The 22,073-nt window shown below is 55.3% G+C and overlaps 8 protein-coding genes across 8 annotated transcripts; 4 read left to right on the top strand and 4 right to left on the bottom strand.

Moving 5' to 3' along the window:
* Window positions 1-35: 35 nt before the first annotated feature.
* On the bottom strand, window positions 36-1,149 carry PG985_008128 (uncharacterized protein; the record flags this gene model as incomplete). The annotated part of the gene is made up of 3 exons (XM_066827896.1): window positions 36-318; window positions 417-694; window positions 829-1,149. The coding sequence occupies 3 exons, from the start codon at window positions 1,147-1,149 to the stop codon at window positions 36-38; spliced, it is 882 nt and encodes a 293-aa protein (XP_066682808.1).
* A 1,717-nt stretch (window positions 1,150-2,866) lies between these two features.
* On the bottom strand, window positions 2,867-4,400 carry PG985_008127 (uncharacterized protein; the record flags this gene model as incomplete). Its single annotated transcript, XM_066827895.1, has 2 exons — window positions 2,867-3,338; window positions 3,406-4,400. The coding sequence occupies 2 exons, from the start codon at window positions 4,398-4,400 to the stop codon at window positions 2,867-2,869; spliced, it is 1,467 nt and encodes a 488-aa protein (XP_066682807.1).
* Window positions 4,401-6,598: 2,198 nt separating this feature from the next.
* On the top strand, window positions 6,599-8,296 carry PG985_008126 (uncharacterized protein; the record flags this gene model as incomplete). The annotated part of the gene is made up of 1 exon (XM_066827894.1): window positions 6,599-8,296. The coding sequence occupies one exon, from the start codon at window positions 6,599-6,601 to the stop codon at window positions 8,294-8,296; it is 1,698 nt and encodes a 565-aa protein (XP_066682806.1).
* Window positions 8,297-8,452: 156 nt separating this feature from the next.
* On the bottom strand, window positions 8,453-10,026 carry PG985_008125 (protein prenylyltransferase; the record flags this gene model as incomplete). Its single annotated transcript, XM_066827893.1, has 3 exons — window positions 8,453-9,676; window positions 9,830-9,892; window positions 10,018-10,026. 3 exons carry the CDS (start codon window positions 10,024-10,026, stop codon window positions 8,453-8,455), a joined length of 1,296 nt encoding a protein of 431 aa, XP_066682805.1.
* Window positions 10,027-11,564: 1,538 nt separating this feature from the next.
* PG985_008124 (uncharacterized protein) lies at window positions 11,565-12,680 on the top strand (the record flags this gene model as incomplete). Its single annotated transcript, XM_066827892.1, has 1 exon — window positions 11,565-12,680. One exon carries the CDS (start codon window positions 11,565-11,567, stop codon window positions 12,678-12,680), a length of 1,116 nt encoding a protein of 371 aa, XP_066682804.1.
* Window positions 12,681-13,130: 450 nt separating this feature from the next.
* PG985_008123 (uncharacterized protein) lies at window positions 13,131-14,049 on the top strand (the record flags this gene model as incomplete). Its single annotated transcript, XM_066827891.1, has 3 exons — window positions 13,131-13,517; window positions 13,619-13,811; window positions 13,895-14,049. The coding sequence occupies 3 exons, from the start codon at window positions 13,131-13,133 to the stop codon at window positions 14,047-14,049; spliced, it is 735 nt and encodes a 244-aa protein (XP_066682803.1).
* A 44-nt stretch (window positions 14,050-14,093) lies between these two features.
* On the top strand, window positions 14,094-14,753 carry PG985_008122 (uncharacterized protein; the record flags this gene model as incomplete). Its single annotated transcript, XM_066827890.1, has 3 exons — window positions 14,094-14,197; window positions 14,272-14,323; window positions 14,403-14,753. 3 exons carry the CDS (start codon window positions 14,094-14,096, stop codon window positions 14,751-14,753), a joined length of 507 nt encoding a protein of 168 aa, XP_066682802.1.
* A 279-nt stretch (window positions 14,754-15,032) lies between these two features.
* Window positions 15,033-20,217, bottom strand: PG985_008121 (ABC transporter; the record flags this gene model as incomplete). The annotated part of the gene is made up of 17 exons (XM_066827889.1): window positions 15,033-15,696; window positions 15,770-15,850; window positions 15,915-16,348; window positions 16,408-16,592; window positions 16,642-16,703; window positions 16,759-16,809; window positions 16,882-16,953; window positions 17,008-17,206; window positions 17,266-17,511; window positions 17,564-17,726; window positions 17,777-18,504; window positions 18,577-18,810; window positions 18,869-19,148; window positions 19,203-19,429; window positions 19,481-19,929; window positions 19,978-20,012; window positions 20,071-20,217. The coding sequence occupies 17 exons, from the start codon at window positions 20,215-20,217 to the stop codon at window positions 15,033-15,035; spliced, it is 4,257 nt and encodes a 1,418-aa protein (XP_066682801.1).
* Between the last annotated feature and the right edge of the window lie 1,856 nt (window positions 20,218-22,073).

Raw genomic sequence — 22,073 nt, 5'->3', positions numbered from 1 at the left:
GCCAACAACCGCCATGCCATCTGGCGCGCGACAGTCTATACCGCCTGTCCCGCATGGCTCGCCGCCGGCGGGTGGGGAGCGTAGAAGCCCTCGGCGGGCGCGACATGGGCCTGCGGGCTGGGCGCGGCGGCGGCCTTCTCGTTGTGCGCGGCGGGCGCCATGTAGGTCTGCGGGGGCATCATGGGCATCATGCCGGGCTGCTGGGGCGTCATGTACATGGACATGTGCTGGGCGGGGACCATGATGATGGGTCCCCGCATCCGGTTGCGCTGGTTGGTCTCGACGCAGGCGCGGACGAAGATGATGAAGTGCGTGAGACTGGAGAAAGAACACGGCATGTCAGTAAAGGGGCGAACATCCCGGGGTTGTTGAGGATTAGGTTGGTTCGAGTTTGTGCGTGATTGTAGTAGACTTACGTGAGAAGGCCAATGAAAGCCACCAGCGCCCGCCCAATGCTTACGTAACTCCTCCTCGCGGCGATGGCATCCGCGCGGCAATACTCTTCGTAGTAGTCGTGGTAGTAGTCGGAGTTGAGGTAGTAGTCGTCTTCGCACATGCGGTCCCTGTACCTATAACCGATGGCGGACGACAAGGAGAAGAGCAGGGTGACGAGGCCGCCTAGCCACAGGATCAGGTCCACGCCGACATGGGCGCCCGGGTGGATACCCTTAAGGTGGGCGTTGTCCTGCTGCGCCTGTTGTTGTTGCTGCTGCTGCTGCTGCTGCTGCTGCTGCGCGTTGGAGGCGCGGCGGTGGCGGACGAGGCGGGTGCCGACGGCGATGAGCGAGGCCACGTCCCAGATGACGCAGCCGACGACGAGGGGATGACGATGTACTCGTAGCCGGAGCCGTACATGTCGCTTTGAGGGCCCCGGGCCAGGGTCACGCCCAGTATGAGCGTGATGATGGCGAAGATGATGGAGGCGATGGTCAGGCCGATCTTGGCCCAGTACCAGTTCTTGTCAAAGGGGACGACGCGGGGCGCCGCGCCGTAGGCGTAGTATGGCGCCGGCTGCTGGAAGGGCGGCGCCGCTGCTTGCTGTTGGGGCGCGTAGGACGCGCGAGGCTGCTGGGGGACAGAAACCGGCTGGGTTGGCGCTGCAGTTTGCTGCTGCCCTTGGACCGGGGACGGTGATTGTGGTTGATCCATCTTGTGACTTTTTTTTTCTTCTCGTTCCCAAGTTATACCGAGTCAAGAAACGCTCAAACGGCTTTTCAAGGCGGCTTTAAAAGCCTCCCCGAGATTGATGAGATTATGTATCCAAGTTGATAACCACCAAGGTCGAGTAGCAAGATCGGCGGATTAAGCTTTCAGATACCACTTCGGAAGCAACCGAGCGTGGGTGTGGAACAAGACAAGACCGACAACTAATAATAGCCCTGACTAGCAATCCTACCTAGTCGGGGAAAAGATAGGCGCTGGGTATAAGGCAGGAAAAAAAAAACGAGCGACAATTGCGAGCGACGAGAAAGACAAACAAGCGGTGGCCTCCGAAGCAAGGGGGATGGCGCCGACTTTTTATTCTAGTCGACGGCCTGTTGTCCGGGAACCACAATCGCGGCAGGCAGCTAGGCAGCAGCTTAAGGACGGCCCAGAGAGAAAGAAAATGAAAATTGCTTTAGTCAGGGGGGGCGCGGCGAGCGCCAAGAGCGGCACAGAACCGAGAACAGCCCATTTTCCTACCCGTAGACCCAGTTCGGATAAGGACCGTGGGCGCTAGCCCTTTACGTGTAGGTGATCCGAAGCGACGATGGCCCGATTAGCTGTCGCTAATATTAGCAAACCTTACCCGCTTAAGTAGCGGCCCCAGCTTTTACCCACGGCGCCACAGCCGCAGACCGTTGTTGTTTGTCCTCGCCCTTCTCGTGTTCGCTGAATCATCATTCAATACCACCGTGTGCCGGCACTGTCGTTTTCATACCTTCTGGGGACGTCCTTTTGATTGGGTCGTCACTGACCCTAGTACCAATGCGGCTCTCTAACCTCTTGTTTGTGGGGAGAGCGGATGCCAACCTGATGTGTCCTACAGAGTGATCCGTTAGGGAACACGCAGCATCGCCGCATGGACCGGACCATAATTGACAATCATTATCACCAAGTAGCGTACATATCTTATGCTCGCTTCTATGTCAGCCAAAACACGAAATAGTATGCTTCATCTAGACGCATATACAGTACGTGCTCACTTTCATTAACACCCCTTCTAGCTCCCGCGCTCCAAATGCTTTGGATTTGCAGGCAACTTTTAGTGAAAAGCACCTAGTGCGGTGGCGAGGGTGTTAATGAATCTGAGCAGGTACTGTACAAGGACTGACAGACCACATATAAGCAGTGGGGGCCTGCAGCAAGTATCAACTACCTCGTACCAAAGCGTGAGAAAAGAAGGAAGGGCTCTGGCACCGCTGGTGAACATCTTTGGCTTACAAGATACTATGATAACGGGAGCCGTGAGCGAGGAATTTTCAAAGATTTTAAGGGGATCTACTCTAAGTTGAATTGTTAGGGGGCGTGTACGCAGCTCGTGAGTCTGTACAAAATTTGTGTGCCTCTTGTAAGCTGTGATATTCACCATATCCATGTTGCTTGAAACATGACCATGGGATGGTAACCATGACCTTTTCTTGACCCACGAGCCGATTTATGTATTGATCTCAGGCATATGGGCACCGCATATTTTATCTCGCCTTCTCTGTCCGTATCTTCACCACGTATCCGGTATTTCTGGTTTGCTTGATGATTTCTCCATATCCTATTTTTTTCTCCCACTTCACGATATTGGCTTGCTATACAAGGAACAGGCTCTGCAAATTTCTCCTAACCCGTTGCACCGACGGCTAACCCCTTGACTTGTCGATATCCTGCTCATCTAGTCGTTCCCTGACTGAGAGCCATGGGGGTTATTGTGCGGCAGCAGTCCGGTCGTCGAGCTCGACTTGCTTACATCGGCAAGTTCTATGTCTTGGTTGCATCCTGCGCAGTGCCGTAGGGACGGGTCTTTGCGCTGCGCAACCATGTCCACGATGAATCGGAATATAAGCCAGACAGCCTGGAGCAACACCAGATCCGCTACCAGAATAGAGAAAAACAAAGTACCCGCCGGTTTCGTACTTGGAACTTGGCAGATGTAGTTCGTCGAGAAGAAGGCTGGGGTGGCCCCTAAGTTCGCTTGCGCCTTGTCACCAGGGTCGAAGGCTGTCGACGCAAGATCATTGTCGAGTTGGTTGCTGATATTGAGAGTCTTTGGCATTATTTGCGTATTATACCAATTGACATCGCTGGCTAGGCCTCCGGTTAGGTTGGCAAGCAAATCTGGTCGAGTGAGCATGTTGGGCACGTTTCTGCTGGGTGTTAGTCGTTCGGCATTGAATCGAAGACAGAAAAGGGAACGATTCGCTGGGCACGTACGACTCGCTATGTCCGAGATCTGCCAATACCGTATGCCACATCCCTTTCCCCAGTAGATTCACGTGCTTCCAAATGTTTGGATAGGGGTGCCCTCCACCGGTCTTTTCGTGTGCCGCCAGCGACGGGATGCTATGGTTATCACAGATATTCCCCTCCGTGAAGCAGTCGACTTTAAAGAAGTCATCACTCATAGTTTCTTCGTAAGTATCGCTGCCTGTCCCTTCGGCTCGGCGTTCGAGTATAATTGCAGCATTGTATCTCCTTTGTTCTGCCCGGTCCAGATTCGAGTCGTATACATCTAGTATATAAGTCTTCGCTGTCAAGGCCGCATACGTGCGGAGTATCGATTCCCCCCAATATAGACTGGGAGACCTTGTCTTGTTCCGGGATAAGAATGTTTTGATGTTGGGGTAAACGGCGGCCTCATAGGTGCCCCTCATCTCGACATATGTTGGTCCTAGTGCCGACTCGGTTAATGAGGTATCGATGTCTACCGTACAGCTGACCAAAGCATGGGCCAGTACAGTTGCGCCCGTTGTTCCTGTATTGCGTGGACTCTGCGTGTATCTGCCCAAGACGTCCACGTTCACCTCAGTGACGTTGCATCTCTCAAGCGTGTTATTATGGTATACAAGAGAGCCTAAATCGACTCTAGTACCATCATCTTTCTCCCGCCACACACTCTTCAAAGTGTAAGCAATGGCATGATTTTGAGTGTAGAGGAAAGTGTTTAACGGCAAGGTGACCGGCGCACATGTCGCCTGAGTATTTCCGACAAGATATGAAGGCCACTGAATTCCTCCATACCGAGAGGGGTCGTCGACAGTTCCGTTAGGGTTGTTCGATGACGTGGGCACGAGTTCATAGCCTGTAGATCCGAAGTTGATAAAGGAAACAAGGATAGCTGTGATGATGCCGCCGATGACAACAGTCGGAGTGAGCCATTTGAATGGGTAGGCCCGGGTCAAGTTGTAGGAGAAGGACGACTGATGCATGTTTTGTATTGGAGTATGCGTATGCACTAGGATACGATCAGCCAGCGGTTGCAACAATCATTGAGGAGACCATGGGCACAGTCATATACGAAGAAGATCCCCAGGCGAAGACGATATTTATCTTAACCCAACAGTCTGGACCTGCGTAATAGGTGGTGGCTCAGGGTTGCAGGTTTCTTAAGATAGAGAAAGTGGCGTTTCTGACGTGCCACCTTGTCTACGGACTCCTATTTGAAAGATCAGGCTATATGGGCTGCATGAAGAGGCGTAGGTGTGTTTGCTTTCTTCTTTATTTTTCTCACTCGGCCACTGGTCGCTTACGGTCGCACCGCATACTACCCCTCAACAGCCACCTATTGCGATTGATAGGGTCACAGTACTCCGTACCTATTCTATTTCTTCCCATGAACGCGCTTACGAGCTGCGCCACCCCTGATCCCCCTAGTTTGCCGCCTGTGCTTTTCAGGGGACAACGCCATTTGAATTACTAGCCTTCAGCCTTACCATCCTCATCCGGAGCTGAGCAAGGACACTGGCCTCTTTCCATCAGAGGCGGTCATGTGGCTTTTTTGTCCGTTTTCTCGGCAGAACTGTGCCGCCGACTCTCTTCAAGTGTTTCCCGATATGTTCTGACAAACATCTGGTGGCGCTCCGCTTAGTCCATGCGATATTTAGTCGTGTGGCTGGATCAATTATGGCATATGCGCGGCTATCGATGATCAATACCAAATGGAAATATGAATCCATGGGATTTTCTTTTTTGCTTTTGTCGATATCCCAGGCTCATAAGGCTCGTCCTAATACCCAAGGCTGAGAGAAGCTTCCCAGAAAACGTGCCGTCTGGCCCGTATACCAGGATGAATCGTGTTTGTCTCGTGGGGTGATTCGGTACGTGAAAAGAGACATCGTTCATATGAATTTGAATATCGGAAAGTCTGGCAGAGGTACGAGGCCTTGGGCCAAGGCTGGCTGGCGTTAATATAGCAGCCGTGCCACGAGGGAGGGGGTATGGCGACGGGTGATATCGTCGTTATAGCCCTCGCTACGATTTACTGTCAGTACGGAGCCGCAAAGCGATGGAGTATCGCCAGTCTTTACTCGCAGTTCGGACTTCCGCTCTGCCAAGATGAGACTAATACAAATTTGGGGGCGGGCGTTCTCCATGCAGGAGGCACGTCCAGCGCCCAGCGAGGCAACCCAAATGTATCGCCAAGACAGTACTCTTCTATCTGCGGCGGAGTAGGTAGTGGTAACTCAGCCAACCAAGCTGTCATGAAGCCCTCCAGCTCTGTTACAGGACTGAAATTGCTTTCCTAGGGTTTCGTCCGTCGGATGCTTCTGAAGAGTCCCGCTTCCGACCAGCGCAAGCCCACAGCTGGCGGAAGCCGCCCTCGGAAAAGGAGTGGGATTCCAGACAGGAGTACTGTACTCTTACTAAGCATGATGTACACGCTACGAGCTGCTTCAGCCCCGTCGATGGGCCAGTCCGTATTCGGATGTATCTCTTCTCGGAGATCTGATTGGGAAGTCAAAGCCTCAATAGCGCGACTAGAAGTACGTTGAAACTCGCAGCGACATATCCTCAGCCGGGGAGGTATTATCAGCTGGAGGATATTAATGTAGAAATACTGGGGCTTCGGCGGGTGCTAGGTCGGTTCTTGAGGCGGGCAGCGGGAAAAAAGTTGCGGGGTAGAGGGTGCAGCCCCTCAGTACTGTCTAAGTTCCGTTCTCTCAATGGTAAGACAGATCTCTGAGCGGACAGGATGCCTAGAAGACGGATCATTTAGGGACAATAACAGGAGGCAGTCAACACTGGCAACCTATCCATCCTGTCTTTTGCTGCTTTGTGCGCCCATTCGACGTCTCTGAGGTGCAGTACCATTGAATGCCGCCAGAGATTCCATCGCATGTTTAGTGCATCGCATTCGACTCGGACCATTTGCGGGCCGAAGCAGGATATTTGTTTTCCTTAAGCCATGATGCAACTGGTTGAGACTGGATGTGAAGATACCTAGGTAAGTGGTTGTTGGAAAAACCAATTGATTTTGCTTTCCCAGAATTTTGAGTTGTCCAACCTGTAATCCTCGAGAGCTGCACCACGTGGGGGGCAAACACTACCCAAAACTACCTAAATTACCCTCACCCTCGCAGCTTGAGTGCAGGCATAAAAAGACCGGATAAGCGAAGCCTGAACCTGAATGGCGGCTTTTTCGCGATGGGCGAATAGACCTGCGAAGCTGCTCCTGTTTCTAGGCATCGCCTTCTTCGTTTATCTCAAGTGGTCTTCGTCGTCCCCCAACAGCAGCAGCGCGATGTTGAACCCGGCCGCCACCTCCCTGCTGGTCTCTACCGGCGCCGCCGCCGCGGCTGGCATGGGCGTGGACCTGAACTGGCACCCCCCGGCCGCCACCCAGCTGAACAACCTCACCTCGGCGCTGCAGGGATCCGGGACGTACGGCTTCATCTTCAACACGTCTCAGACGCCCGACGCGCGGTACGGCCAGTACAACTGGTGCAACATGCCGCACGCGCGGCGGACCGAGTACACCCACGGCGGCGGCATGCCCCTCGTGCCGCAGCAGCCCAAGGACGACGAGCCACTGCGGGCCCGGCTCGAGGACTACGAGTTGCGCTACGTCGAGGTCATCCAGCGCCACCACAAGCGCACCCCTTACGCCGCCAACGCCTTTCCCGTCGAGCCCTACCGCTGGGACTGCGACGACCAGGGGCTCTACTACTTTGGGCAATCCCTCCTGCCCGCGGCGGACAATGACGACAATGGTGGTTCGGCTACCACCACCAGGAACAAGTCGGCGCAGACGTACTGGAAGGGCACCAGCTCCCCCGTCAACCCCTTCGTCCCCGCGGGCTGGATCGGCTCCTGCCAGTTCCCGCAAATCACATCGGCCGGGCTGGACGACTCGCGCCAGCACGGCCGGGACCTCTACGACGTCTACCACACCCTGCTCCACTTCCTCCCCAGCCGCGAGGAGGACAACGGGAACGCCTGGCGCCGCCACGTCGCCTACCGCGTCACCAACAACCAGATCACCTCGCAGGTGGCCGGCCAGCTGATCGCGGGCATGTGGGGCGACGACGCCATCACGCGCCCCGTGCCCCTCCTGATCCAAGCCGCCGGCGTCGACTCCCTCGAACCACAATACCGCTGCCCTGCGGCGGCCGCCGCCTTCGCCCGCCTCCAGTCCGACGCCGACGCCCGCTGGCAGCAGCACCTCGACGCCGCGCGCGCCCTGTACGCGACCCTGGACGGGATCTCGGGCGTCCCCGCCGCGGACGCCGGGTTCCACGCCAGCTTCGACCACTACTACGACAACCTCTCCGCGCGGCAATGCCACGCCGACAAGCCCCTCCCCTGCAACGCCACCACCGACGAATGCGTGACCCAGGACCTCGCCGACGCCGTCTACCGGCTCGGCCAATGGGAGTACAGCCACCTCTACCGCGACGCCGGCCCCCTTGCCCTTGGGGCTTCCGTCGCAGCCTACGGCGTCTGGATCGCCGAGCTGGCGTCGCACCTGCGGTCCGCGGCCGCCCGCGACGGCGGCCTGGGCGGGATCCGGTACCTGCACAACGTGGCGCACGACGGGTCGCTGAGCCGCGTGCTGTCGATCCTGCAGGCCGACCTCATGGTCTGGCCCGGCATGGGCAGCGAGGTCATCTTCGAGCTGTACCGGGCCAAGGCGGCTGCTACTGCTGCGTACGGGGCGCACCATGTCCGCGTGCTGTTCGGGGGCCGGCCGCTCAAGTCGAGCAACCCCAGCCTGGGCCTGATGGACATGCTGCCTCTTGAGACGCTGCTGGCATACTTTGACGGCTTGGTGGGCCTGAACGCGAGTCTGATCAAAGGGAAATGTGATGGCAGTATTCCCCTGTGACGAGTCAGGGACTCTGGATGGGATGAAATTTGGCTACAACCATACCATCACGTCACTTTATCGGATGTTGATGAGATAAAGTGATTGATTTAATCTTAGTATATTAATAGTTATGCACATTTCCAAATGTGCATTGAATACGACAGTTGAGTTCAATCAGGCTTTAAGTGACTTCTCGAGATCATCCCAACGCCCTCGCCTCAGCGGGTCCAGTTCCTTCAGTTTCGCCAGCCAGCTCATCATCTCGTCCTGATTCGCGGCGTCGGCGGCATCTGACTCGCCCAGGGCCCGGTAGGCCATCGCGTACTCCAGCAGCGCCTCGTAGATCAGTTTGACGTCAGCGTAGTCTTCCAGCAGATCCTTGATCTCGGCCACTTCCCTATCGACAAACTCGCGCCGGTCGGCCAGACTCAAATTCGGCGCAATGAGCCCATCCGCCTTGGCGTCTTTCCCGTCAACGCCTAAAGCAATGATCTGGTCCATCAGGAATTGATGGTAATACCACAGGCTCTGGTCTTCGGGGCCGACATTCAACCCCTCCCGCGCCAGCTCCAGCTCCTGGTCCAAGAACTCCTTGCGCGCCGCGTCGTCGGCGCCCCGCTCGTCCAGCAGCCGCGGCGCGAGCTTGCTGCGGTTGTGCCAGGCGCTGAAGTTGGACAGGTCGACCTTTATCATGCTATACGTGTAGGCGAACTCGGACTCGGTCATGCTCTTCGCTGTATTCCCACCGTCGTTTTTCGCCCCTGACTCGAGCGCGGACACGATGAAGCGGCGGTAGCTCCAGGCGTGGAAGTTGCGGCGGTCCTTGGTCAGCATCTTGGAGTCCAGGGCCAGCTCAGCGACCCAGAAATCGCGCGCGGCGCCCGCGGGCAGGATGGCGTCGCACACCGATAGGAGGAAGGAGCGGTACCCCCAGATCCAGTAGCACTTGGGGAACTCGATGAGAAGCGGGATCGTGAAGGCGAGCTCGGCCTGGATGATGGCCGTGTCGGCGGCTAAGTCGGCCTTCTCGTCGCCATCTGCTTCTTCTTTGGGCGCACCGCTGTCGTTGAGGTTGGTAGTAGTGTTGCCTCCCTCCTTTTCATCAGGTGTAGTACCACTCGCGCCAGCCTTCGGGGGTGACGGGGACGTCGCGGGGGCGGGCGGGGTCGCCGCCGAGGGCGAAGGCGAGGAGGCGGCGCAGGACGGTTTCGTAGTGACGCTCCGAGAAGTACTCGGCGACGCCTTCGAGTGCCATAACCCAGCCGACCGTCTGGACAATGAGCCAGAGATTAGACAGCGGCGACGGACGTTCCATATCGTGTAGTATTCCGGGTTGAGCCGCAGGAGTTTGGTGGTCAGTTGGAAGAGCGCGGGGTCGCCGTAGTTTGATCGTTTGACCTGTTTTTGGCGATCGGAAGGAAATGCGTTAGTCAGTCTTCTGGGATCCTTGCAGGGCAGCTAGGTAGGGGCAGCTAGGTAGGTAATGAGGAAAGGGAAGTTGAGACGGTGGACAGATGGTGCAACGGCCGTCATTTGATTTTGCGCACGTACATGGTGTTGGATCTGATCGTCGAGATCACGGTACTTCTGGATCTTGTCGAGGTCTTGTTGCCGCTGTTCTTCGGTTCGGCTGCGGTTCGTCCGGGCTATGCCATGCTACAGCCAAAGCCAAGCAAACCGGAGTATCAGCCCAGCCGGTCCTCTCTCATGTTGTTTGGGACGATATGTTGCAAACCTACGCTGGCCATGTTTTTGAATCGTTTCGGTGCGATTGCTGTGATATTTCAGGTGATTACTGACTTCTGGCCCGAGAAACGAAGGGACGATTCCAAAGTTGGGATCATTGCACGACTTGCCGACGGCACTTGCTGGCCCCTCCAACCAAACAATGGCAGGCAGCCACATCATCACTGGAGGACAGCTGATTTAGGTGGGTGCATCCCGTGCTTTAGTTAGTTCAAGGTACGGGGCGGCCAGAGAGCAGCGCTATGGCTATCTCTGTGTAATCGATAAGACTAGCAAGCCTGTCCCACCCTGCAATCTGCCCCGCGCATGCTAAATTTAGGGGCCTTCGAATCCTTAATTCATCGGCGAGCGGCACTGAGCACTGCTCTAATATCGGGAATTGACCCTCGAGATGCATCAACGCAATGCCGGCCGGCGAGACTAAGCATGCATCTCATCTTCGATATCACCACTTCTTCTATCAGCATGAATTCTCGCTCCCTGCAGTATACAACCCAATTCCCCAGACTCTCACCATAAAACAATCGCCATGATGTGCAATAAAACGTTCTTTTCCGGTCCCCAGATCGGTCATGCAGCCGGCATGCAACCCACTACATTTATCGCTTGCAGTACTTATTTGTTGGTGGGAGACCGCCTGCACCGCTTCGTAGATTCTCCCCCTTCCTTGCATTGTTCCTGTATACTTTCTCCGAACACGATGATCTCTGCTGCCCCAGCATCTCCGAACGGAAGGCAGCATCGTCTTGGCAGCAGCAATAGTGCTTTCTTTCTCCGAAGTCAGGCGCGTTTGTTGAGGTGTATTAAGGTTGCTTTCATCATCCTCCTATCAGCAATAGCACAGCATGAACACATATAATATGGCAAGAGAACATGCAACAGCAGCAGTGCAACAAACGGTCCTGCCAAGCATCGTATTTCCTTCTTTCCTCATTTTGTCGACCCGACGTTGCATTGCCCCTGCGTCATTGGCGATAATCAGGCCGCAGTCACGCTGGCATCGACGTTGAGTGACGTCCAAGGAAAGCGAGCCCCCCTTACGCCTGCCATATATCTCAAGCCTCTTAAAGTCGCGGTTGCTACGTCTCGCCGTGTCATTGGTGCGACGCCCCCTGCTCCTACTCGACGGGCGCGCTTACTCGTGTTATTGGTGGCCTTGAAACAACGGATTTCCATGCGACCTCACCAGCAATAGGGCCGAGTCGCTTATTTGCTGCATATTGCTTCTTGTCTTGGATTGATTCAAGGACTTCTTTTCGCGTCCAGCAAGACATCTCCCGCCTCCAACAACACTGTCTTGGCTGCAACCTCCAATTTCCCCAGGGAAGCGGCCCAACGCCGAACACATAAAACTCTCTTTGGACCCAGCAATTGACAGGAAGATATACTGTCTAAGCAAGACATTATCTCTCTCTGATTCACATCTGGCCAAAGATCGGTTGGCTTTACACTCGTTCCCAACTTCACTCTCGCTTCACTTCTTTAGCCCCAAACTACCCCCTTTTCTGTCAACCCAAGTACGGGATCGGCATCAAAGACAATGAGGCTATCACAGCTTTTCGGGGCAGTTTGCCTGACACTTTCGACCCTCGTTGCCGGTGGAACCATACCAAAAACCTCCGCCATCCTTGATGCCACCAAGGCCTCAATTAACGCCCTGAACACGTACTATGATAACAAGACAGGACGATGGGACCCCACCGGCAACTGGTGGTACAGCGGCGTTGCCCTGCAGTCCATTGCCGACTACATGCAGACCACCGGCTCTCGTGATTACCTCGCCCAAGCCCAGCATACCATCGACATCCAGCGCGCCCCGCTGGATTGGTGGCCACAGGGCGGTGGGGACTTCCGCGCCGATAGTACCGACGACACGGGCTGGTGGGCTCTGGCTCTGCTCCGCATGTACGAGTTGACTGGGAACAGCACCTACCTCGACATCGCAAAAGATGATGAGACCTACATCTACCAGTACTGGAAGCCCGACACCTGCAAAGGTGGCATAATTTGGGACATCGAGACCCAGAGCTACAAGGGTGCCATCAGCAACGAACTGTACCTCGAGCTAGCTGCCACCCTGCACAACCTCATCCAAGGTGATACCTTCTACCTGAACCGGAGCCTGAACCAATGGCAATGGTTCAACGGCAGCGGCATGATCAACTCGCAGTGGCTCATCAACGACGGCCTTCTCGGGCCCCCAGGCAACGACTCGTCCGTGTGCCCCAACAACAGCGACCGCGTTTGGACCTACAACCAGGGCGTCGTCCTCGGCGGCCTCGTCGAGCTGAATAAGGCGACGGGCGACCAGTCGTACCTCGACACGGCCACCAAGATTGCCGATGCCGTCATCAACAGCGCGACGCTCTCCCCGAGCGGGGTCCTGACCGAGGATTGTGACAAGCCCGAGAGTTGCGATATTAATGGTTTCGCATTCAAGGGGATTTTCATGAACCGGCTGGCGAAGCTCAATAAGGCGCTGTCCGGCTCGCCCTACAGCGACTACATCCGGGCCAACGAGCAGACGGCGTACAGCACGGCCCGCAACGGGTCCGATTTCTACGGCGGGTACTGGCAGAAGCCGTTCGATGGCCGGGACTTGGGGAAGCAGCTCAGTGGGGTGCAGCTGCTCATTGCTACCTTGGGGCTTTCATAGGTGTAAACGTGTATGCGTTCGGGGCAATAATGTCGGGGGCATTTTGGAATGAGATTAATGTATAAACTAGAAGTAATGAGCCCATGGAAAGATCAGGCAGGCGTGGGGCATGACGTATCTGATATGGAATGAGAGACGAATACAGATATTGACATACATCAAGTATTTTGCGCGGTGATCTTACTCTTTGTTCCGTTAGAGTGTCCGGCGGGTAGGCGATCAAGGACATTCGCGGACTCAAAGACAAGGAGACCCCAGATATTCCAACATTCCACCTCTTTGTTGCTCGAACCCCATTATCTCGAAACGGAAACGAGCAAGAGAGGGGATTCGAAAAACAGCCGTGAGCCTGCAAGCCGAGCAGCGAAGTCCCATGCTTCACGTAATACGTCAATTTCTTTCCCCTTTTTTAAGAGTTGAGCGGCTTCAGCGACTTCCATCGACGAGGCCATGCGCAACCCCTTTGTCACGCCCGACAACCCGGTCCCCGCCGCGCGGCCCATCCAGTTCGCCACGCCTCGCAACCCGGTTCCGGCAATAGGCGCCCGTGCAGCCCAAGTCCCGCCCGACCAGATCGAGCTCCCGGACCCGCCGTTCCTGGCGCTGCGGGCCCTGCGCCGCTACTTCCTCGCGGGCGGCCGCTACGCGTACGAGGGGCGCGCGGGCGCGGGGGCGTTCGGGAGTGTGTACACGCTGCGGCGGGTCGACGACGGCGGCGACGGTGGCGGCCAGCAGCAACAGGTCCCGGGGCGGCGCGTCGCGGCGAAGCTGGCGCGGCGGTTTCCGGATCCGCGGTATGCTGGCTTTGCGCCCTTGGGGGAGGTGGAGGCGCTCGAGGTTAGTTGGTTGACGCTCCACTCCCACTATTAGCAAGCAAGCAGGCAACTGAGAGAGAGAAACGGGTATGCTAATTAATCCTCGTTCGTTGGTTTCGGCAGAGCTTTGCCTCGGCGGCGCATGTGGTGCGGAGGATCGGCTCCCAGACATTCGGCGGGCCCGACTTGTACGGCGTGCGGGAATGGATCCTGTTGGAATTTCTCGAGGGCGGGGCTTTTCGCGATTTTGAGGCACGCGTTCAGGGGCGGAATAAGGCTCTGCCGAATCGGCTGCTTTGGTCGATATTTAGGTGTCGTAAGTCCGGCATTCCAGGGGTGTCTCATGTGGATCATGTAACATCCTCCCCAAGATCCCGTCATCTGACTGGTTCTTCACAGTGATGAGGATCGCCATGGGTATGGCGTACTCCGGGGGTCTGAAAGAGGGCCCCGTACGTTTGGAGACGGCCAAGGACGACGACCCGCATCCTCAAGAGGTCCTTTACAACACCGACATGCATACCAACAACCGTGAGTCACCCGCCAGTCAGTAATAGGACTTGGTTTGATAAGGCGCTGACGATGGTCTGTGTAAGTGATGTTCGGAAGCTTCGGTGATGATGAGTTCGAGGCGGAACATCGACTGTCGCCGATCCTCAAGATGATCGATCTTGGCTCGGTAGAACGGGTAGACATCTCGAGGTAAAGCGCCCCCACTAGGCGAAAGATAATTACACAGAACTTGAACTGCCACTAATAAGCGAGCTCTATTACAGGGAAGAGGAATGGCATCGGATTAGCGAGAACCTCATCAACCTCGCTGGTAGCGTAAGTCAAGCAAGCACCAGGCAGAAGTTTCTCCCAAACACGCCGTCTCGTTAATTAACCTTCTTGCGTCCCACAACAGAGGTTCTTCCCTCTATTCGAGACTAGCCAGTCACTAGGGGCGCAACAGATCGACCCGGAGCTGCGGGATCTCGTGATGGTTTGCACACGAAAAGCGGGCACATTCCGCGACAGGGGCTGGTCCCTCCGGGACCTGGACGACATGGTCCAGAGGGGATTCGAGCGGGGGCCCGAATACTACCGAGACACGTTGGGGATGGAGGGCGACGCGGAAGAGGACGACGCCGTCGTGAGGGTGGTGCGCGAGCTTTTCCTGGATGCCGCGATCAACCGGGGCCTGCCTCCGAGCGAGGCCGATTTCGACGAGATCAATAGTCTGGTCCACCCAAACGATTCAGATATCTCTATATAAAGCAAAGAGGTTCTATATAACCGTACATACGTCACCAAAGTTAGTAAATACCAGAGTCGAGCATTACATTTTGGAAAGAGCCGTTCCTAGACGATATAGTAGTGGCGGCATAGTTCGTAGCGGAATGCAAGCACATGGCATGGGATCACGAGATTTATAAACACATAGACAACATGAGGAAGGAACGTGATGGTCAGGGACGGCAAAAGCCCTGCCAATCGTAAATGAGTCAGCAGACACAGTCGTGCCGCTGTGGTGATTTGACAAGGAACTACCCCATTACAGCATATCCACAGACACAAGCCTCCCATCCGCCATCGACACCACCGTATCCCGCCCTGTCCTCGTGTGCTCCTGCAGCACGCCCAGCCGGTGCGCCACGATGATGACCGTGTGCCCCTGGGCCGTGAGCTCCTCGTCGATGATGCGGTAGATGGCGGACTCGGTGGCCGTGTCTAGCGACGACGTGGCTTCGTCCAGGAGCACGACTGGTCGGGCACCGAGGCGCTGCAGCAGGGTGGCGGCCTTGATCAGGGCGCGGCTGAGGGCGAAGAGCTGGGTTTGGCCGACGGACATTTCGGGGAATTGGGCGAGCTGGCGGTCGAGGAGTGCGTCTTGTTCGGCGACGCCGATGCGCCGGATGTCGGTGGAGAGAGGCTTAGGCTTCTTGTTGTAGATGGCCGCGGCTGCCCGGAAATGCGGCCAGAGCCCGGTCATTTCCAAGGCGGAGACGATGGTGTCTCCTGACGCCATCCCATCGGGATCCAGGTTGAACCGGACGGTCTCGTTCTGTAGCAAGAGGGGGTTTTGGGATAGCGTGACGAAGCACCGTTGGCGCAGTAAGTCCAGGCTAACTTGTTTGATGTCGACGCCGTCGAGTTCAATGGTTCCCGACTGCAGCTCCAGGAGGCGGAGAAGCGTTAGGAGAAGGGTGCTTTTGCCACTATCCGGGGGTAGGATCGGTCAGTAGTTGCAGTGGGGATAGGGGGGATAGAGAATGGAGTCTTTGGACGTACCTGCCCGTTCGCCCAAATATGATAAGTTTCTGTCCTGCGGAGACGTTCAGGCTTAGGTTTTGAATAACCACCGTCCCGGGACTAGAGATTACGTTTGATATGAGCTTGTCCTGGTCCAGCTTTGGGGAGTGGGAATGATACGCACCGATACGACGCCGTGATATCCCTGATCACCAGCCGCCCCTCCGACGGCCAATCCCCCCGCGGCTCAAAAGCCCACGTCTCCCCCTTCTCCGACGGAACCGTCTTTTCCAGTGCCTTGAGCCGCGCCACGGCGCCGAGCGACGTCTCCAGCGCCGTCCAGCTCTCCACGAGCTTGAGCAGCGTCGAGTTGGCCACGAGCATGACGTTGAGCGCGATCCCGACTTGCGCGCCGGTGACGCTTTCTCGGAAGAAAACGGCCATAGCCACGGCGGTAGTGGCGACCCCGGCCGCCATCAAATCGAGCACGACGCCGAGCCAACGTTGCAGACACAGAAGTAGGAACTCGGGACGCTGAGACTTGTCGACGCAGGCGATATTCTCATGACACACAGCGGTGGACCAGCCGAAGGCGCGGATCGTCTCGAGGCCCTCGACCTAGGCAGGGCGGAAAAGTAAGTAATAGGATGGCGAATATGCTTCCTGGAGAGACTTACGGATTCCAAGAAACTGGAAAAGACTCCGGCTCGGGACTCGAGCTCAAGATAGCGGAGTTGCCGCGAGGTGCGGAGATAGAGCTTCTGCACGACGTAGACCACCACAGCGCAGGTCGGCAGGGAGAGCGCGAGCCACTTCTCCGCCAGGCAGAGGAAAATAACCTGCACTAACAGCTTGAAGATCTCTAGTGCACTTGTGAGCATGTACATCGTGTATCTCATGATTGATCCCACGTTCGGGAAGCTGAAACGCTCCCGGCAACTGTTTGTCGATCACCTGTATATCTTGGCTGAATCTTTCTCATTGTTAGTCGTGTAAAAAGCTATGTGGGGCCAAAATTAGTGGCTCACCTGTTCAATATTGACCCGTTGTCGGTCTGTGAGAAGTAGGCGAGGGGCGCGCTGGAAAGTAAGGACGAGTACCATTAGATAAAGAGAGACTCCTTGTAAGAAGTACGGTGAGGTAGCACAAACCCCGTGATGATGTCCAGAAGCCTCTTGTGTATCAGAGACCCTGACCGCGGGGCCAGTTGTATCAACACTGACCTTTGGCAAAGTCAGTACCGTAGAACCAAGGATCAGCGTCTCACAGCAGCCTACCACATCTGCATACTAGTCGAAGCCCACGCCATAAAGGCTATGAATAGATAGCCCGAAGCATAGAAGGTAGTACTTGCACCGCCCGACTCGGTCCACATCTGAAGCCAGTATTGAGGGATGGTGATGAAGAAGGCATAGGTAGCCGTGCAAGCTACCACCCGACGTACGTTGGTCCATCCCACAAACTTGAGGTAAAGCCCTGCGTTACCAGTCAGCTTTTCATAGAAACACAGTAAGTGGACGGGGAAAAGGGGGTACCATAGAGTGCAGGATCACCGCTTTGTCTCGAGAGGTCCGCCTTGATCTCGTCTTTCGCGCGGACCTGCGTGCTAAGCTTCTTGAAGCTTTCTGACAGCGCTGTGTCGTTTTTCTCACGGGCCTGATGGTCAGAGGAGAACTTGGCGATCAAGGACAAGGTGATGTGGAGGTTTCCCCAGGGCCCTTGATCTATGATACCTCCATTGCCCAAAACCACTACATGGTCCGCAGATTGGAAGTATTGAGCTTTTCACAAGGTCAGCGCAGTCATCGTTTGGTGCACCCGTAAGGAACATACCAGAGTTCGTAACGAGGATAATAGTAGTCTTGGACTGCCGGAGAAGACCCTTGGCACCAAATATGTTGTCGAAGACGGCCTGTTCCGTGTCGCCATCTAGCCCGCTGAGAACATCATCCACTATGAAAATGTCACATTTTGCGAACAGTGCCCGTGCAAGTGTCTGTAGGTGTCAGAACTTGTGAGAAACCGGATCACAACCAGGGAACTCACCACGCGCTGTCTCTGTCCACCGGAGAGATTGAGGCCCCTGCTGCCGATCTGGGTCTGATCTTCATCAATAAGGGAATCAAAATCTTGCGTTAAACAACAGGCTTTGGTGACCACGCCATACCAAGCCTCGTGGTCTTGATTGTTGGCATTTTCGAGGTCCGTGAAACCGTAGATGGCCTCCTTTATAGTGCCATTGGGTAGCCAGGGCCTTTGAGCGCAGTATGCAGCCCGGCTTGTCGATACATTTACAGTTCCCTCAACTGGCACAACCTCGCCGAGGATGGCACGTATCAGGGTAGACTTGCCGCTGCCCGTGGGCCCCGATATAATGGTCAAAGCCCCGGCGGGTACTTCGGTGTTAATTCCGCTCAATAGAGGTGGGTTGGCGCCGATGGTGACATTGCATAGTCGAACCGCCACATTGTTTTCCCCTGGTTCTAGATTGCCTAATGTGTGAAGAATTGTGTCTGCGGGGGCTTCGGGCAGGATCTCGCGAGGTTGGGGCAAGGAAGGGCGGAGCATGAACTCCTGTATCCTGCCGAAGCCGGCGAGCGCCGCAACCGCGCGAGGGACAATGGTCATGACCATGTTGGCCGGATGCGTGACCATACTGAGAATGGCCATCGTGGTGAAGGCAGTCTCAGTGTCGAGTCGATTCCCATGCGCCGCAGATAGCACAGCATAGAGTGCAAGGGTAATGGCCGGGGAGAAGATGCCCAGCGCATTTGCTAAGGCAGTCAACAGTCAAACTCACGTCTAGGATGATGAGAGGGATGTAAGCAAGCTTGCGTTAGACATACCGGACGCGTTGTAGTAAACCATGACCCATCGAAGTCTAGAAGCTATCGAGAGCTCCTTGGCACGCAGGGTTTCAATCCGCTTATAAAGACTACTTTGCATCCCGAGCATCTTGACCGTCTTAATGGCACCCAGCATGGAACTCGTAGCCGCTATGCGATTTTGCGTGGCAAGATTCCACGCTGTCTGGCCAGGTTGGAGGTTCCTGGCCACGAACCGGCTCACATGCGAGCACACTATTCGCATTAGCAGCACGAATAGAAGATAGTAAATGTCAGTGGGGGATTGGCTAACAGTAGATCAGAAAAAGGGGGAGCGGCCAAATCCAGCCGACTTGGCCCACCAGCAGTACGATACCAATCACGACTTCCACGACCTGAGCCCATGTCTCGTGGGCCATCTCGCCGATGCCGTCGAGGCTCTCTGCATAAGTACTCATGAGAGTGGTGGTCTCTCCGTTGTCGCTGGCTAGACTGGGCAATATCATCGTCTTCGTGTGTATGAGTCCAACCAGGGCACTGCGAGTCGCAAGTTTAAGTCTGTTGATACGATGTTGATATGCGGCCGTAGATATCTGAAAACATCTTAGCATCGTACAAAGGGGTATCAAAAGAACATGCTTTAGTACCGCAAGACCGACATAAATCACGACGGCTGCAAGCACGAGCCTGAAGCTACGATCGTCTTCCGCATCTTCTGGGTAAGCAGCCACATATCGGATAGTCTCCTTCATCAGAGATGGTTGGCAATACCGGAACACAATCAACAAGGTGCGTGGCAGTATAGCCGCAAGGAATGGCTTTCTCACAGCCCAAAACAAGGCCCGGTGGAGGGGATACTTGGTGTCCGCCTTGTCTGGTCTAGTCAGGACCAGAGACCGGGAACTTCAGGGGCTCTCCAACTTACCCCTTTGCGACCACCAATGAATCATCAACCCCCTGTAACGTTTGGGTGTCATATCCCGGCTCAGGACCGGCATATCCTGTTCGGACAGAATTCTGGTATACCCCCGGGCAAGAACAGGATTGACCCACGCGAACACGGCCCTGCTGATAATGCCATGACGTTCCTCGGGGGACAACGGCTGACCATCTTTTTCGTACGCTGGGCTCTTCGTTAGGAGCTCGAGCGCCAGTAAGCACGCATGACCCAAGCAGCGAACGAGCACGATACGATGGGGTCCAGAGGCCAAGGGGTCATCTACTAGGTTCCGAAGGAAAACGGCATCGGTGATAATGGATGCGAAATAGTAAAGCGTGGCTACGTCCGATGGCCCGGACCCCCTGTACTGCTCAACGAGTAGTACCAGAAGGAGGGCAGAAGCAGCCCAGCCAGACATCGTCAGCGAGACTAAACTATGCCATTCATAGGGTGTCTTCACACCGAGAGCGTTGACCAAGTACCTGTTATGGACCATGAAAAGCGCGATGGCGATTGCCTGACAGCGAGTTTAGCGTCAGTCTCTTAACATACGTTGACAGGCGGGGGGTGCTGACCAGTTTTAGCCATCCCTCTCCACGTGGCGACTTGCGGATCGGTGAGCCTTCCAGCAGCAGATGCGCTCGAGCGATGAAAGCTGTGGAGAAGGCGGTGGCAATTATAGTGGTTGCGGCATGTAGAAGAGCAGCCTCTATTCCGACCATGGCGCCGGCGCTGCGCCAATGTGCGACTTCGAAAAGGGGAAAAACTGTATGGTGGTAAGCCGTTGTCGTTGTCAAGCTCGGAGCTGGACGCGGCCCCACAGACAAAGTCGCGGTGCTTGCATGCCAAGATTGACCCAGCCCTGCGGAGGAGGGGAAGCTACAAGCCGACTGCAAGCCCCTGTCAGTGCGCCCGCACAGCTTCGCCTTGTCGATCCTCGCCATGGTGTCAAGATCTCTTTCCTTTTACTAATGTACAAAACGTCTAGATCCCGTTGCTACGGGCGCTGCTCGGGTCAATAGTAAGCCATGACCCCACCCGCTCTCGCATTCGCTTTTGGCTCTCTCTCTAGCATTGCGGGGCCGCGAAGATGCATAGCGTGAAACACTATTAGTACAAGTGGTTTTCTAATGCTAGGGCCAAATATTGATGAGAAATGATTTCTTATCCAGGCCCGGGCCATTTAGGTTCACTTGTACAACGAAGCTGAGAGTAAACCCAAGACAAGGAGGACTCGGCGAGCTCAAAGGACCTCACAAGTCAGTAAAATGAGTGAGCACCACCATGCAAGGTGACGGGGAAATAGTCCACCTTCGTATCAAATAATCCAATCCAATCAGTGTTGAATTGGTTGGCGAACAACAGAAGCCCACCGTTTCATTGATAGATGATTCCCGTTCAGGCCCCGTACCGGGTCACTGCCCGCGCTCCAGCGTCAGCGTCGTACACAAGTACGTGGTGGGGTCGCGCGACCAGCTCCCAGTTGTAGGTCAGTAATGGTCAATTGCAGGGGCTGCGCAGACGACCTGTCGAGACGCATCGATTCAGCCCTGTGGAATGGCCAAACGCGATCCGTTGGCCCCAATGAGACTACTGCACTTAACTTCCCTACGAAGTGTTTAGGTTCCCTGATTGCATACACCACTCGGGCGAATAGGCCACGTCCTTTTCCGGATCTCGCATTCGCTCTTTGGTGACATTTGCGGGGCGCGCGAACATTAATGAGTGAGTGGACGGACATACATTTGACCAATGTATGCTGGAATGCTATATCAGCCCTGAGCTATAAGCGTTAGTGCCGATGTCTAGGCGCCAGAAACAGAAACCAGATCAGTTATACATCTCGATAAGATCTCCCCATCAGCCAGGTGAGCGACAGCATTGCTAGATAGTAAATTTGAGTGATGTGGAGATCGGAGATGATGCAGTTGGAATCGAGATGACGTCGAATGTTTGCTACGCTACGGCATTTTTGGATCGTTTGTCAAGACATGCGACCCAACCGGTGTCAGGGGTTATCGGATTAGCACCAACACAACAAAGAAGTGATATACCAGGCATCAAGAGGCTAGTCGAATATGTTCAAATGGCCTGATATTACTGCAATACCAAGACTGGGCCAGGCTACATTATCATCCCTGTTTGTTTGTTGACTAATGGGCAGTGTTTGGCGGCCCAGTACGTTAGATTCACACGTCCACATAAACTTCGTCATTTCAAAACGGAATATTATGTAGTCACATTGCCCAGTTGCTGTTGAACTGTTGCTGTGTGTCTTCGATTCTTGTGCTCCGAATCGGACGTCGATGTGAGTCCTCTAACTGTGGCCTGTTGAGATTCCAGCTGAAGTTGTAAATGATATGATACCGTGACAAACAAACAGGGATGACAGTGTAGTATCCTCAGGGGTAGAATCTCAAGAAGTTGCATCCCTTGCATCACCATGTGGCCAACCTCAGCCCACGAAGACTGGGAATAGCTCAAGGCCGTTTCTAGCACAGATACCCATGCCGCGTCTCCTGTCACATGGAGTGCTGTAGCGCTGCTTCGGGAGCAATACGTCCAGAAGAATATCAAC

Source organism: Apiospora marii, assembly GCF_038362585.1.
Source record: "Apiospora marii strain CBS 49790 chromosome Unknown utg000005l_segment0_segment0, whole genome shotgun sequence".
NCBI classification, from domain to species: Eukaryota; Fungi; Ascomycota; class Sordariomycetes; order Amphisphaeriales; family Apiosporaceae; genus Apiospora; species Apiospora marii.
The sequence above is the reverse complement of the archived record's forward strand: the minus strand, read 5'-3'. Positions and strand labels throughout refer to the sequence as shown.